This window comes from Rosa chinensis, chromosome 7 (genome assembly GCF_002994745.2).
Source record: "Rosa chinensis cultivar Old Blush chromosome 7, RchiOBHm-V2, whole genome shotgun sequence".
Taxonomy (NCBI): Eukaryota; Viridiplantae; Streptophyta; class Magnoliopsida; order Rosales; family Rosaceae; genus Rosa; species Rosa chinensis.
The window spans coordinates 36,629,252-36,646,288 of NC_037094.1; the positions used below are offsets into that span (position 1 = coordinate 36,629,252).

The 17,037-nt window shown below is 35.8% G+C and overlaps 1 protein-coding gene across 1 annotated transcript; it reads right to left on the bottom strand.

The window, feature by feature from the left end:
- Positions 1–12,929: 12,929 nt before the first annotated feature.
- On the bottom strand, positions 12,930–15,883 carry LOC112178886 (NAC domain-containing protein 35). The gene is made up of 3 exons (XM_024317147.2): positions 15,346–15,883; positions 14,956–15,224; positions 12,930–14,546 (listed from the first exon to the last, which is right to left on the bottom strand). The coding sequence occupies exons 1-3, from the start codon at positions 15,587–15,589 to the stop codon at positions 13,656–13,658; spliced, it is 1,404 nt and encodes a 467-aa protein (XP_024172915.1). The 5' UTR covers positions 15,590–15,883; the 3' UTR covers positions 12,930–13,655.
- Between the last annotated feature and the right edge of the window lie 1,154 nt (positions 15,884–17,037).

Here is a 17,037-nt window from a genome sequence, read left to right on the forward strand (position 1 = left end):
AAAACAATAATGAATCTAACCTACTAGCCTACAATACACACTCAATCGCTAGCCCCAATTGATTTTCACTCCCGCACAACTAGTTAGACAATTGTGCCCTAAGAGACTTGAGCTCTACCAGTTCCTTCTGCGAGATCAGATCCCAATGAGAATGCATGCTACCCATCCCTATCCCATCCCATCCCATCCCATCCTCTGAATCTTTATTGTTTGAGAGAGAGAGAGAGAGAGACCAACAGTCTCTGCATCCAACTCCCTAGCTATGTGATCACATGAAGAACAATGTCTCATTCTCCTATATATTTATCATCCATTAATTAGTATGTAGATCCTCGATCACCTTAAATTTTTGGTTTAACTTGCATTGATCCTCACCCTTTAACTCAAGTCAAGCAGTTAGCTAACCGAGAGAGAGAGAGAGAGAGATTTTCTAGGTTAACTAATAGGGCTTTCACATATGTAATATATATATATATATATATATATATATATGTAATATATATATATATATATATATATTTCGTATTTCTTTTTAAGACAATACTCATGGAAAAAATATATAGAAAGACAAAATGCTAGAGCTATGAAGGAAAGATAAGTTATCCATAGTGGTGCAAAGATGTAGGGGAACAAAAGTATGATACACATAAAAACCTTAAGGTCGTGCTCTGTGCGCAGCTACCAAACCCAAACACCGAACGACGTACGTCATTTTTCCTCTTCCTTTCCAATTCTTTTTACCATGTCAACCATTGACGATATTACCTCATCCTTTGCTGCATCTCTTGCACTGGCTAGCAATGAATGTTATCGATCTCTCAAGAACATCTGGAGGAGCCTAGCTAGAGGCGTGCAACACAATCCTATCTGCTTGCATGTCCTCTAGTCAAGAAACCAGCGATGCTCAATGATCTGAGACGTTTTTTCCAGTGAGTTTTGGTCCTTGATAAGGGTTTCAAGATTTAGCAGAGAGAGCCAAACAGATTTGTCCTTGCCTTTGATCTACGTTGGGATCGAAATAAGGTTTTGAAGGGTGGACCATGGAGATTTAATTAAGCTCTAGTGATTCTTCAAGAATATGATGGTGTCACACCTATTCATGAGATTGATCTGACCTCACTATTCTTCTGGGTTTGAATTAGCAACATTCCACCCTTGTTCGAAGAGCCTGACATGATCAGAAACATAGCTTCGATGTCTGCTAAGTTTCTTTAAATAGATGACAAACTTTTTGAGAATGTGAGCAAAGTTAGGGTTCATGTTTCACATGAAATTTCAAAATCTTTTTTTCTTAAAAATAAAAAATAAAAAATAAATAAAATAAAAAAATCTTGAAGCTAGCACCTAGGGTTGAAGCTGAAATCTCTTACTTCTTTGAGAATCTTGTTGGCAAATGTGATCATTGCAATCTGATATATCATGAGGGTGACCATCGTCCTCTGCTCAGTAGTCATGTTGCACCGAGTGTAGCACGGGGTCCTATTGAAGCACAAGAACTCTATTTAGCTAGCTTTTCTTTCCAAACCTCCTAGCCCAACTGTTAAGGGCAAGGAGAAAATTTAAGTTTCTTTTATTTTTCTGAACTTAACCTAATTACTATGCTTTGTTTTCATAGTTCTTAGGATTGCTTTTAAATAAGTGAGCACTAGTTGTCTAATGGGTGGTGCTAGCATACCACGTCCTAAACTTGCCCTAGAGTTGGCAAGGGAATGTATGTATCCGTGCCATTTTGGCTTGAGATGAATGAAATTTAATACTTTGATTCAAAAAAAAAAAAAAGATGTAGGGGAACATAAATTGAAGATTCAAATCCACCATTTTAATTTTTAATTTTTTTAAATATACGCCATTTTACCATCTTAATCATATGGGTGGTGTTATTGACACACTTTTTTTCTTCTATTCACACACCCCTTCTATTTTAATAATTAGTTTAATTCAAATTTTTTTTTCTTCAAATTATCCTAACTGCCCTCCTTTGCAATATTTTTTTTTTTTTCTGATCACCCCAAAATCCTAAACCATATTTTCCCGCAGACACAGACGACTTCAAAACTCTTTTCGATTCCTTCTTTTCTTTTCCATCAAAAACTTCTCTAGCATTTGTACCAAAAAAAAAAACTTTTCTAGCATAGTCATTCTATCTCTCTAATGTGATGCTTTGAAGTTCAATTATGGCAGAACAAGCACCTTTAGACCCATCTTTGGAGAAATTTTTTACATCCAATTTGCACTGGAGACATGGAAGAAAAATATGAGTGTAGTGATCATTGGAGCCCCTTTGAATCCATCATTCTAACTGAAATTATTTGGTGTATTTCTCACCAAGTTGATAAACTCCCTTGAAATTACAGAATATTGCAATTGAATTAAAGAAGCAGCTACACTCTTTAGGCTCTTAAAATCCTTGGAATGAACTATAGTCTTATTTGTCTGTAACTTTTAGTATTTTCAAGATTGCTACTGTTTTGATCAGAATAAGGAAAACTAAGTGGAATGCGCTTGCACACGCTTGGAGAAAAAAGAGCGCTTTTCCTTCCTGTCGGACGGCGAGCCCTTTCGCCGTTATCGGACGGGTTTGTCGTCCCTGCGTGAATGTGAGGCCGGGCTCCTCATTCGACATTCTCGTTTGGATAGAGGAGATTGAGGCAGTGTTGTGTGAGGTGAGGAGTGGGGGAGATCACAGCGGCTATCGGGGGCGGTGGCATGGAGTAGGGTCATGCCTAGGTTCAGACAGCGGCAAGGGTTGTTCTGATCTCAGTGGTGTCCAATCTGGAGTGCTCGTGGTGGCGCGATCTAGGTTGGAATTAGATCCGATCTGGGCAAGGAGCTGACGTGATCTTTCAGTTCAGGCGGTGGCGATCTGTCGGTGGTGGCTGGGTTTGACCTCGGCTGGGCCTTACACATGGGTTGTACTCTCCTTGCTTCCTGGACTGGTGATTAGGTTTGGGCTCACTTCTTGGCCCCAGACTTTGTTGTTTACTTTAATAATGTTTTTCCTTATTGCTGTTATTTAGTTCTGTTGCGCTGTTTGCGAGTAATAAGTCCTTACATCTGTGGAGTAAGGCTAGTCGGGCTATATGCCTGTGTGTGCACTCAAAGTGCCTTAAGGTATGGTATGATTCTATACATGTATCTGCATAGGGTGGTTATAGTTGGACCTCCAAATTTGATATTTGGATCTCCAACTTTTTTCAATTATTAATAGACTTTGTCAAGTCATATGAAAAGATAAATAAGGGCAAAGAGAAAAAAATGAAAAAGAAAAAGAAAAGAAATAGAGAAATTTTAAATACACACCCCCAAACTACTTAATACACTTCCCTATTATTTTATATTTCAAATCAGATTTTATAGGTAGATTAAATGACCAAAATAGACATCTATATATTAGAAGAAAAATAATAATAATAATAATCATATCTTCCTTATATGATTCTATAATTATAAACACAATAAATTTCTATACATGCATCCTCATTTAAAACAAGAATAAAGTTAGAAACCATCTAATTTAAATTTTCCTTAAATAAATTGTAATTAAATGGGGTGAGAAACCATATCATTTAGAATTTCAAAATCAATGGCATTAAATGTTTCTTAAAACAAATCGCTTTACTCCCACTTTTTTTTTCTTTCTAAAAGTTATGATTAGTTAATTTATTATCTAATATAAAAAATCACAGGTATAAAACTTTGTAATTGTTAATTTGTTTGACCATCCAATGACAATTTCGTAGTTCCGCCGTTGTGGAGAAACTACTGATACAGCCTTGGTTGAATGTTCGACTCAAAATTTTATACTTGATCAATATAGTGTTTGGTGGATGAGGACTTAAATAATACAAAACCTATTTCTAAGCATCTATTTGAAGGGAACAATAATAATTCCTTATGGATTTCTCAATAACTAACACAAATAATTAATATGGTCAATTATAAAATACTAATATGTTAATATATACTAATCAAATTAAATAGTAGCCTTAATGTAGTTAAATAATAGTGTATTTCATGGTTTTTTAGGTTAAGGATATTTTAGGTAATTTGGGTTGTGTATTTAGTAAAATATTAGAATGAGTAATTAAATGGTAGGTGTATTGAGTAAAGAGTGTGTATTAAGTAATTAGGGGTGTGTATTTAAAACTTATCAAAAAAATACTCTTCTTACCTCCCCAAATATAACATTCAATTAAATTGCTTTTTTTTTTCCCGAAATTTCCTTATATTACCTATATAGTTTTATAATTTACCTAAAACAATTAAATAAAAATAATAATTTCTATAGATGGCTCATCATTTAATACAAAAGCAAATTCAAAATAATCTGATTTGAAATTTCCTTAAACTAAATTCAATGAATATTATGATATAGTTATTATTTGATCTTCCAACCCAAAACCCTTGAAATCCTTCTTTTAGCAAATTCAAAGGGATTCCAACAACATATCAAGATAGAGAACCTACTCATAAGAGAGCAATATCATGTGATTTTGATTCAGTCTTCTTCTCATGGTTGAAGATACATATAAAAAGTAGAGTAACAGATTGTTGTATCTCATGTTCAAGAGTGTTTTGGTAAAAACTAAGGAGATCTACTTAGCTTTTCAAGTATTTTAAAAAAGAGCAATATCATGTGATTTTGATTCATTCTTCTTCTCGTGGTTGAAGATACATATAAAAAGTAGAGTAACAGATTGTTGTATCTCATGTTCAAGAGTGTTTTGGTAAAAAATAAGGAGGTCTATTTAGCTTTTCAAGTATTTTAAAAAGTAAATTAGAGGTGTATTAAGTATGGGAGATCCAAATAGCAAATTTAGAGGTCTAACTAGAACCACCATACTCACATGCTCTATTGGTCAATATATGTGTTAAAAAGTTTTTACTATTACAAGCCATCGCAACAATGTCAACCACAAGTAGATTAAGTATGACATAGTCGAACAAACCTCTACATCATGTATGCAACCATTACACATTAGATTCTGAGTGTCCATTTATATTGAATAGTATACCATATTCTCAGGTATATATATTGAAGATCATATCATTTACCAACCAACTTCTCAGGGGATGCAAATTGTAAATATACCTCATGAACATTCATCAAAAGAAACTCATAACATAAAACATACCTTATAGCGACGAACAATAGATAACAGCATCTAAAATACGTAACTAATAAATCACATATCAATGAGGTTTCCTCTTGACTAGGCATCCAAAGAAACTTATAGCATTACACAAACCTTATATGACATTAAATAACATACCTCTTTTTTTTTTCTTTAACCCTTAGCCCACCTTACCCTTACATATGTCAGTGAGAATCGAACTCATGACCTTTACAATGTTGGAATTATAACTTACCAACAGGTCACAGATCACGGACAACATACCTCTAGAATAGGTGCCAATAAACCACATACTATGTGGTATCTAAAACTATATACCTTTTGACAAGGTATTGAGCATAAAATGTCACGGCCCGATTTTTAACACAAAAATAAAAATCGATATATATAATCCCATAATTATACATGCGTGATGATTCAGCCATCAATACAAATACCTGGAAAACTTTTTCCTTTTAAACCAAGTACATACTGATGCCCTGAACCCACAAAGTCAATATATACTCGCTCCACAGAGTTATATATTACACGAGTTTACAAATTAAATTGCCACAACAAGATAATAAGTAAATGCTTCTCATAGATTATTACAAGCGGAAGTCTTAATAACGGCAAAGTCACAAAAATGGCTTCCTACTGTAAAGCTGCAAAGACGTAACCTCAGCTTCAGCCACGATTATCTTGATCTGCAGAATTAACCCCTACACCGTTGAATGGTGCACCGGGTTGTCACACAACAAATCCGGTAAGCTTTTACAAGCTCGTATGAGTAACTCAAAACATACACGCACAACTCGTCCAACGAGGAAACCCATCAACTCGTGAAAAAGGAACACACACCCTATTTTCCCAAAACAACACATTCTTTTCCCAAAAGAACACAACACAAAAGCCACCCCGTGACAAAATCATAATAATTGAAACTCTGACAATTAAATATGATACACAAGTTCTCCCTGGACATTTAAAGAAAGAATCCCCAAAACTCCCTTTTAAAACACGTTCTCAAATCAACAAAAGGCACCCCGTGACAAAATCATAATAATTGAAACTCTGACAATTAAATATGATACACAAGTCCTCCCTGGACATTTAAAAGAAAGAATCCTTGAAACTCCCTTTTAAAACACGTACTCATGAGCATCGAATAGCTCCCCGCTACCCCTCATGATGTACAATGGCAACAAACTAGAGCTCTAACTGATCGTATCCACAAACTCTGCCAATGGCGTGAAGTCCCGATATATTTACCTGAGGTCACTCCCAGCAACCTAGAATCCTCAGACCTCCTCGGTCATCAGATCAAAACATTTCAAAGCGGTTACTCAGGACCAAAAGTTACTCAACTCTCAAAAGGAGATGTCACCTCGTGACCTCCGATCATCAGACCTCCCCGGTCGTCAAATCAAAACATTAAGCAAGTCGCTCTGGACCCAAAATGTTAAATCAAATCAAAAGGAGAAATCACCACTTGTGACTCTCATATCTTCCGACCCCCGGTCATTAGATCAAAACATTAAGCAACTCACACCAAATCTTGACACTTTTCAAACAATAGAAATTCTCAATTCCTAAAACAATGTTTCCTGAAAAGTCAAGCCTAAAAACAATAGAATGAAACCCATCAATAGTTCAATACCTATTGCTTAATTCACCCCTCAATCCATAAGAATATACATATTTCACATAAATACACACACACACACACACACACACATGGTCATCACTCAGGAATGCCACTAATACCAACTATAGTTTGCAGTTAACTAAATAACTCTCAAAACAATAAAGGTAACTTCGTTCGTAAATGAACATTGTGAGATTACTCACCTCAGAATCCTGCTGCGTCTTCAATACAGAACCAAACTAACACTCACACCAACAACTCGTCCAAATCACCTTGAGAAGCACCTAATCACCAATGATCTCAAATTAGTGAATCACCAAGTGATTAAAGTTCAAATCCCCTAATCGAACAACAACCCTGAAAGTAACGCCAATCTAGGCGAAACCTCATCTAAGACCACCCAAAGTCTCCGGAATGCTTTTACAATCGATGTGAAAAAACCACAAGTCAATCGAACGCTCAAATCCTAACGGATCGAATCATCAAACGGTCCAAAACTGTAAAAATCACAACACATTCATACGATCTCCAAAAATTAGGTATTATATATTGAAACGCTCGTATCGACGAGTAGATGATATATAATACCAGAAACTATCCAATACATGACCGAAAGGCCCCCACAATCGGTGGCACAACCACCACCGGCCAAAACTCAAAACTAGATTAATCCAACCGTCCAAAATGTCAAGAACACCAAATAGATCAACTTTAATACCTGGGGTTCAAGCCAACACAGCCTAGATCGCTGCCACAAGCTGCCGTGAACTGTTCACCTTGATTTGATCTGATTCCAACGTGAATCGATCAAAACAAACACCACAGATCGATCAGGGAGACTTCTACGAACTTAACCTAAAAAACTTGAAGCCGTGACGTCGCCTGAACTAGGATTTCTGATTGGGTCCAACTGCACTCGAGTTCGATGTGTTGCTGCACCACCGTGACCGAGAATTGATGCTAGAGGCCACCACCAGGAGGACTAGAACAAGGAGGCGAGTTGGCCTTCCTAGGTCCCGCCACTAGAGGTCGCCGAAGATTGTCGGAAAAGCCGGGTGGGGTTTCCGGGTTCCGGTCGGGTTTGACGAAAAGAAGAGAGAGAACGAAGGTTCTGATTTCCGTAAATAGAAACCCAAATGAAAATTGTAAATTTCCCGAAAGGGAAATTTCTATTTATAGTGATTTCCAAAAATATCCAAAACTTCCGCAGACCATAACTTCCACATACGAACTCCGATTTCCTCGTTCCACATATCCGCGAACTCATATCGACGCGCTCTACGACTTTCGTGAAGGAAGTTTTCAGAGATACCCAACGAATAAAAAGTCAACCCTTGCGCCCCCCCCCCCCCCCTAAAATGACGCTTTCTGAATAATTATTCGCCCGAAACACTTCTGCTCCATCCACGAGCCACAAAATCGTCCAATAACCACTAATTAAATTCCAGAAAATCCTCGGAAAATAAATACGAATTTCCGGGGCATCACATAAAACAACGCCACCTCAGAGCATTACACATACCTTATATGACATCAAATAACATACCTCTAGAATATGTGCCAATAAGTCACATAGCTATGAGGTATCTAAAATTAGGAAGAGGCTCTAATGAGGACTGCTATAATGAGAACTAGTTGAGAACTTTTCAATTAATGGTTGTAAGACCCATTTTTCGATTACATTTCGACAAATCAACCATTAAATGTTTAGATATTCATGAGCATATCACTTCTACAAATTTTCAACCAAATTGGAAACCATTAAGGTATCGAATTAAATCAAATATATAGACGAACCAAATCTGTCAAATTTGAGCCATTCTTGTTCATAAATGATAAATCACTATTATAAATGCCTTAACGATCTCCAATTTGGTTGAAAATATGCAAAAATGATCTACTCATGAATATATAAACATCTAACGGTTGATTCGTCAAAATATAATTGAAGAGTGAGTCACACAAAAAAGTCATCAACTAGTCCTCATTACAGTGGAGTTTCTCCCTCTAAAACTATATACATTTTGACAAGGTATTGAAAAAAAAATCATAGCATAAAACAACCTACCTCACAGCCATGAACATTGCAAAAATATCTTACCTTTAAAATAAGTAACTAATGAAACTCATAGCATCAAAATAAAAAATAAAAAATAGAAACAAGGAGGCATTAAATTTTGAGAACTTGAACATATTGTGTAATACATATATATTTTTATTTTATTTTTTCTCAATCATGACCTGAAGTCAGGTGTTTTACCCAACCCCTACAAGTTAGCATGTGTATACTAAGTATGGCATAACCGAAGAAATCTCTATGTTAGGTATACAACTAGTGATTACAAACCCAAGAGAAAGATATGCAAAAGTCTCTTAGTATTTGGTTCATTCAATCAACCCATTTGAATTTGAAAAAGAATCAAAATTGCATGATTCTAGCAATATAATGACAATATTAAAGCTACAATTTTGAATGCAAAACCTACAATTAAAATATTAGTTGTAAAGAGCTTTAATCATGGATACATAACATTACTTTTTTAGCAAGAGCTAGATTAGTGTAGGTTAATAATTTTTCTTCAGTGGCAATTATTATAATTTTGAGAGAAAAAAGGTTGTATTATTTATCCTATAGCGCAACTTTTGGGTCTAAATTGAAAAGAAATAATAGAAGGGTTTTACCTAATATTCTTATAAAAATTGGGCCTATAATGAAGGCAAATGAAAAGGCGTTACCTTATGTGGATTGATACAATTCGATCAAATTTGTATCATTCAAACCAACAACTATATTAATGACTTAATTTGTTTTTCTTTTTAGGAAAGGGCTAACATGGTTGTTTTCAAGTTTTAACCATTAGTATTACAGAATACAAAGGCGGGACATAGTGCCTAAACCCCATATTACAATCAACATCAACAGAATGTCCCGAAATAATATCTGGAATACAAATTTGGATTGTACTAATTGGGTAGGATTGTATCGATTAACTGTGAACAATATTTGCTCAATTCATTATAAAATTGAAACTTATATTGTTATAGGTTTAAAAATTAGATAATGGGAAGACTATTTTTTGTTTTTTGTTTTAGGGAAAAGAAAGATATATTCCTATGATTAAAAGATCATACAACCGTACAAGGTCAATCTAGGGGATCAGAAGATCACCCATTACATTTATGGGAGAATAGTCAATTTGGTCACTCAACTATGACTCATTTGATACTTTGGTCACTTAAGTTTCAAATATATCACTTTGGTCACTCAAGTATTACACTGTCATTCACAAAAGTCACTTTGTTGTGAGAAAAAATGCCCCTTGGGTGACTTTTGTGAATGACAGTGTAATACTTGAGTGACCAAAGTGATATATTTGAAACTTGAGTAACCAAAGTATCGAATGAGTCATAGTTTAGTGACCATTTGTGAAATTCTCCCTACATTTATTGCTCAACTGACTGCACAAATAGTCAGACTAACATCCAAAAAGAAGATGCAAAAAACTAAAATGCAAAAAGAAAATTGCAAAACTAAAATCCAAAAGGAAAATGAAAAGAAAAACTAACAACTAAATTTATTCTAAACACAACCATAACTCTCCGCATTTGCCTTGATTAGCTTGAGGCCTAGAGAGCATCTTAGTGTACCCCTCTACCAGTCATTGCAGTCATAACGGGAAGACTACATCCTCTTATATCTATAAAAGGAGGCTTGAAGTTTGGTGTCACATATTCCACCAAATTATAATATGCCTATAATACCCTTCAAAATAGAAATTAACAACTCATAATAAATAAATAAAATCATCCAAAAGAGTTATTACCAAAAACCCAAAAACAAAACACATGAATAAAAGAATTGAAGAAGTCTGTGGCAAAAAAAAATTCCCTTTTTTTTTTCTTTTCCACAATGACACATGCATCACACCATTCACACGGGTATGAAATTAGTATGACTTAAACGCATAGAGTTTACCAATGTTATATATCCATGAACTAATGAGGATTTGCATCTAATCAAATTAAACAAACGGCATCGTTTGACAACATGATCCACCTCATTACACTCTCGTTAAACCTAATTACTAGATTGAATTTCAATATATCGTTTGACTAAGAATATAATTTGGGGGAGAGTTTCTAATTAATGAGGACCACTAAAATGAGCACTTTCTAATCAAGTGGTTGGGAGACACACTTTTCGATTACATTACGGCGAATCATCAGTAGATGTTTATGTGTGCATGAATAGATTATTTCTGAAAATTTTCTTCCAAATTGCTAATTATTAAGGTACCGAATTAGATCAAGTCAATGGACGAACCAATAGACGTTAAACATGAACCGTTCATGTTCATAAATGATAAATCGTGATTATATCTTAACAATTTTCAATTTGGTTGAAAAATTGCATAAATGATCTACATATGAATGTCTAAACATCTAACGGTTAATTTATAAAAATGTGATCGAAAAGTGAGTCTCACAAGAAATTTCTCATGAATTCCTCATTTTAATGGTTCTCATTAAAAACTCACCCTATAATTTAGTAAACACATAATGTTACTAAGTGATTTTTTGAACATATATAGAGATAAGAGATGCATTGATTAAATGGCTAATATTTACGTTCATATCTTTTGGAGTACGTTTAGGCCCGGCCTTGCCCCAAGGTAGGCTTGGCAACAGCCTAGGGCACCAAGAGAGAGGGGGCACCAATATTTGTTTATATATATAGTTATATATATTAAAAAAAAATTATTACGTAGTATCTATCAACGGTAAACGAAAAGAAAAAAAAAACTACTTTATTCCCAAAGCTGCGTCTCCCTTTCTCGCTTCGAGGTCTTATCTTTTCCTCACTTTGAGAATTGTATACATAATTATAGCAGATGAATTGCAAGATTCTCTTAACTGTCTCCATTCTCCAATAATTTTAAATGAAACTTATAGAGATTCTCTATAAATTTGAGGTTTCAATGGTTATTTAATCAAACAATTTATTCCTATCATCTACCACCTCCTCTCAATCTTTCTCCCCTATATTTTTCTTTTCTTCTATGGTGTTCAGATGCAATTTTTGGCATTCTATCGATGTAGATTGCGATAAAAATCAAAATTGGTATAGTTAAATTGAGTGTTCTTCAAATTTTCTTTTGACAATGGTTGTTCTTCAATTTTCAAAATCGTTGAAATTTTAGATATTAGAAGTTCTTTTGCTGGCTGTTTGTGGTATTTGTTGATTATTCTAACAACTATTGTTCCTTTTTAGGTTGTAATCTCAAAATCTTGGTTGTACCATCACCGCTAGTATCCAAATTGCGACTTTCAACTTCTCTAATTACATGTGCGATCCATATTGAATAATAGAAGACTTTTCTTTTCCCCCTACAATTGAACAGTTTTTTTTTCCCTGTTCTCTTTCTCTTTCTTGATGTATATATAATTTGACATGTTGGTGTAATGTGACATATATTAGGTACACAAACTAGAAGTCGAAAGTTGTAACATGATCTGTTGATGCATACATCTTCACAATTGCTACATCGCAATCCTGGTTTTATTTTTTTTTGCTCAAATTTTTACCGTTTATTGTTTTAATGTTTGGAAATTGAAAGAAATCTATAGTTGGGCACCACCGTTTTTTTTTTTTTTCCGCCCAGGTCATCAAAAACCTCAGGACCGGCCCTGAGTTTTATGTCTCTTAAAGCTTCTAATATTAAAGCACACCGCAAATTACTGTTTCAAAGTTAGTAACTTTACCTAGGTTACTTCATTAATTAGCACAACTTCTAAGTGATGATGTATCGTTAATTAATGAGACAACAAATTAAAGAGTAAACCATATAATTTTATATTCACGTGTTGTACGTGGTACAAACTTTAGTTGATTGTTATTTTTGCAAGATCAAATGTGTAGAAGGTATGACATGTCATCGGTTAACAGTTTCATCGACGATCAAAGTAGCTAGATACAAAATTGTTATTATCTTAGAATAATAGGTTGGAGTTTGTGAAATTAAAAGGACTATGGATAAAACGATGACTTCAAAACAGAAAACAGTGATATGTAATTACTCTTGAATTAATTTATGTACATATAATTGTATGTTGATGAATGTGCTTATGCATATATGTTCGAAGGTACTTAGTACCTAGTAAAAAAAATCAAAACCACAATATTGTTTTGGTCAAATGTTAGGATCGATGTTAATGTTATTTCATGATGAGGCCTAACCGTAAAAACATAAACAGCTCTGGATCGGAAGTAGGCCTGATCAAAAGCCTTAGTTACTTCTAATTGACAACATGAGTAGTACTAGATAGGGGAAAAGCTCTAAAAAAAAAAAGGAAACAAAAAAAAGGAGGAGGAGGAGATGAATTGGATGACCTATGATTGACATATATATGATTTTCTGCAACCCTAATTCAGCACCTTACGTCATGACCTAAGCATGCAACATTGCAATTCAGAATACATACTGGCTAGCTATATTACATGTTACTGCATCACCACAACACAAAAGGGATGAATATAGGATATCACCCCATCAATAACCCCCAGAAAAACAACTAAATGTATGATCGATCAAATATATATGGTTGTATATAAATTCAAAAACATTAGATCGAATAATAGTATCACTTCATTAAAATACTAGATCTACAAATTAAGTCTGCCAGAAAAATGGAAAAGATGTAGAGATCATTAAGGACTACTAGCTAGCTAGCTAGAGAAATCAAATTCAGCAGCAGCTAGAATCAGCTAGCTAGCATAATTAAGTGGTAGTGTATGGATGATGGATCAAATACGTATATATGCAGTTGAGTTTAGTTGATAATATATATATATATATAAATATAAATATATATATATATATGTATATTATTGATTACTTGAATGGATTGGTGTTGTACTGATCGGGCGCCCTGTTTGGTTCTGAGATCGGATTCCAGTCCCAAAGGCGGTCGGAGAAAGCAGTTATTGGAAGTCCGTTGGGGGAGAGCTGAGACTGTGACGATGGAGGAGGTACCAATGGGAAAGGACTGGAGAAATGGTTAACCACGTTGCTAGGTACTTGGTGGTGGTGATGGTGATTATGATTATGAGCATCATAGTATTGTTGTACATGTAGAGCTTGTTGTTGATTGGCAATGTTGGAAACTGCTTGCTGCTGTTGGTAATTCAAGAGTCTTTGAAGATCATCAATCGGGTTAGACGTGGATGAAACAGAAGATCCGGCGAACAGCATTGATTGTGGCTTTGAGTGGTGGTGCTGCTGCTGCTGCAAGAATGTTGACATCCCCTCTTGTTCGGCCTGATCATCGAGGTGTAGGACTCCTCGATGGTGATGGTGATGAGGTTGTAGCCCGAGTGACGATGATGGAAGATGAATTGGAGGAATATTAGGAGCACTACTACGGAGGCCAACGCCAAGCGTGCTTGTCACATCCGAATTCCCGCTACTTCCTTCCGTTTCGTTAATCTTTGGATCCACAGCCACCTGATCTTGATGATGATGAAGTTGTTCTACAGATTGGCCAAGTGACGGCGACCCTCCATTGAAGTTAAAATTAGCTTGGAGTTTTTCCATCAAACTACTGTTAATGCTGTGCTGCTTTTTGTCTAGGGTGGACGAGGAGGAAGACTGAGCCAGTACTGATCTTGATGTGGATGCATTATTAGCATTAGCGGCGGCTCTGGATGACGGCAGAGAACGAGGCAGCGACGGGTGGTCTTCCACTCCGGGTCTCTTGTAAACTCGGCAAAGGGATATTTCTCCCTGCAAATCAATTAAACAAAATTAAATCCAAGTCTCTGCGCGCATGTGGTTCACCTAATTAATTAATTCCAAGGTCACGTTAAATAAAAATCAAAACTACAATAGCAAATGTTGAAATTGATGAACTTCAGTCTTAATCTTGGATATGTTTTCTTAATTTGCTCACAATTGACATGCTCTTCTGCTAATTATCTTTGAGAAACGGAACCAAGAAAAAAGAAGAAGGGAAAATTGACATCTAATTGTTCATGGGTTAGAGATCGAATGAAATACTAGCTAGGTTTAATAACTAAATTGAAAGTTCATTCCGACTCCTCTTCTGTTTTACTGGCTCGATCTTCAGCCCAAAGATCGCAACTTAATAATTAATTTGTCGTTGAAGTTGTAATACATGCATAAGTTGGTGTACCTTTTGATATCGTTCAGTTTCATGATGAGGCAAGCGATACTCGTTCATGATCCAGCTAGTTCGAATGCCTTTGGGGGCTTTCCCAGAGTAGAAAACTAGGGTTTTCTTCAATCCGATTGACCGGAAGTTCTCGCTTCGAATCATCCGATCGGCTCCAGTTGCCTTCCAGTATCCAGATGTGGTCACACGGTTGGGCCTGTCGCCGTTCCGGTACTTTCTGTCTCTCGGGACATAAAAGAACCACTCCTTCTCTCCAATCGCGGCCATAGCTAAACATCATCATATTCATTTCATATGGTTAGTTGTTTCGAATTAGAACACAAAGAAGAAGAGGGGGGTAGGGATTGATCGATGTTATATGATGATGAAGTGAGGGATATGTATATATACCTGGAAGTTCCCAAGGGTCATAGCGATAAAGGTCGAGAAAAGTAATCAGTTCGACATTGAAGCGCTTGCCCTCCACCTTACGGCGAAGGTAAAACTCTATCAGTTCTTCTTCAGTTGGATGGAAGCGAAAGCCCGGCATCACCATGTCATGCTCGTGCTCATCATCAACCTCATCATGATGATTGCCCTGCTTGTTCGACTCGTCTTCTTCGTGGCTCATCCTGCTCGTTGCTGCAATTGCCATAAACTAACTGATGATCGATCCAATATTAGAACTAATTACGATCAGAGTTCATTTCCCAGCTTCTAGCTGCAAGCTACGGAAGCTAGCTCTATATAATTGCTGCAATTTGGTTTGGTTTGGCTTCTCCACTGGCCTCTTTATACCATAAACTCACTAAGATGAGTCAAATTGTACGAACTATGTGCAAGTGGTGGGCAAGATAAGAGATGGCTAATCAGTCGCAACAGTAACTCGCCAGCCCTGAAAGTAACTGGTTAATGAAGATGGAGATAGAAGAAATTAAAGAGGAAATCTAATAAAATGATCGAGGAGAGGTGAGGTGAGGTAGAGGGGAGGAGTTAATTAGAAAGATCTACATAGCTTTCAGGCCCGGAGGGAGGTGGGGCCTACTAATCAGAGGTATGCTGGTAAAGGGGCGTTTAAGATGAGATAGTGACTTTTCGAACAGGACCGGGTGGCCACCCTTAGCGGTGCCCCTGGACCTTTCTTTGTTTCTTGCGTCACAATTCATTTCCAAAATTAATTAAAAATTTTATAATTAACCTACCCAACCCTACACCGTACACCGTATAATACATGTGGACAATTCATTTTGTATTTTGTATTTGTCTCTGTCTTTAATTCCGCATAAATATTTGCAGAAAGGCTTATCCACATGAGATTTATACTATGTTCAATTTATTGCTTTACTTCAGCATCAAGTTTATAAGATCATCATCTATATAATTTCAACACATTATAGCTAGTTTGCTCTTTTATTTCGTGCATCTATCGTGGAAGTCATATTAATTGTTAACTAATAGTTATAACGCATTACTTAAACCATGAGAAAGAGCTCCGTGCACCAATTTTCTTTCAACAACGGTTTGTAACGTAGTCTCCTCCAAGTTTGACCACACAAAAATGTGCTCAAGTAATTCCTCTAATAACACGCAACCACATTGGTAGCTAGGAACTAGTGACACGTTTACTTACTTGGAATGAAAAATAATCATGAATTAGAGACAACTGGAATGGGAGAAGAAAAGAATCGGTATTAATTCCAGAAGAGTTGATTCCTAAACTCATCTCCTCCCTTCGTAATCAAATTCTTGAGTATTCAGGAATCGACTCCTTATAAGGAGGTGGGACCTACACCAATTCTTATTCCTTCGTGTGTTAGTAAACACATGAATACTTTTACTCGGAATCATTCCGATTTCTTTATATGTTAGTGTTTGTAAGAATAGTTTTACCCTGTAATCATTCCCTCCCATTCCAAGTAAGTAAACGTGCCCTAGATGATTGTAGGTTTAGCAAGATTTTGTTAGTCCTTTGTAGGAGGTATAACAAACGAATTACGATTAAAGTGACAAGGAGACAAATCTATCATTATAATAAAGGGAAAATGATCATTTACCCAATTTCGGGGTTAATTAACCCCACTTACCCAAACACTCTAAAAGATT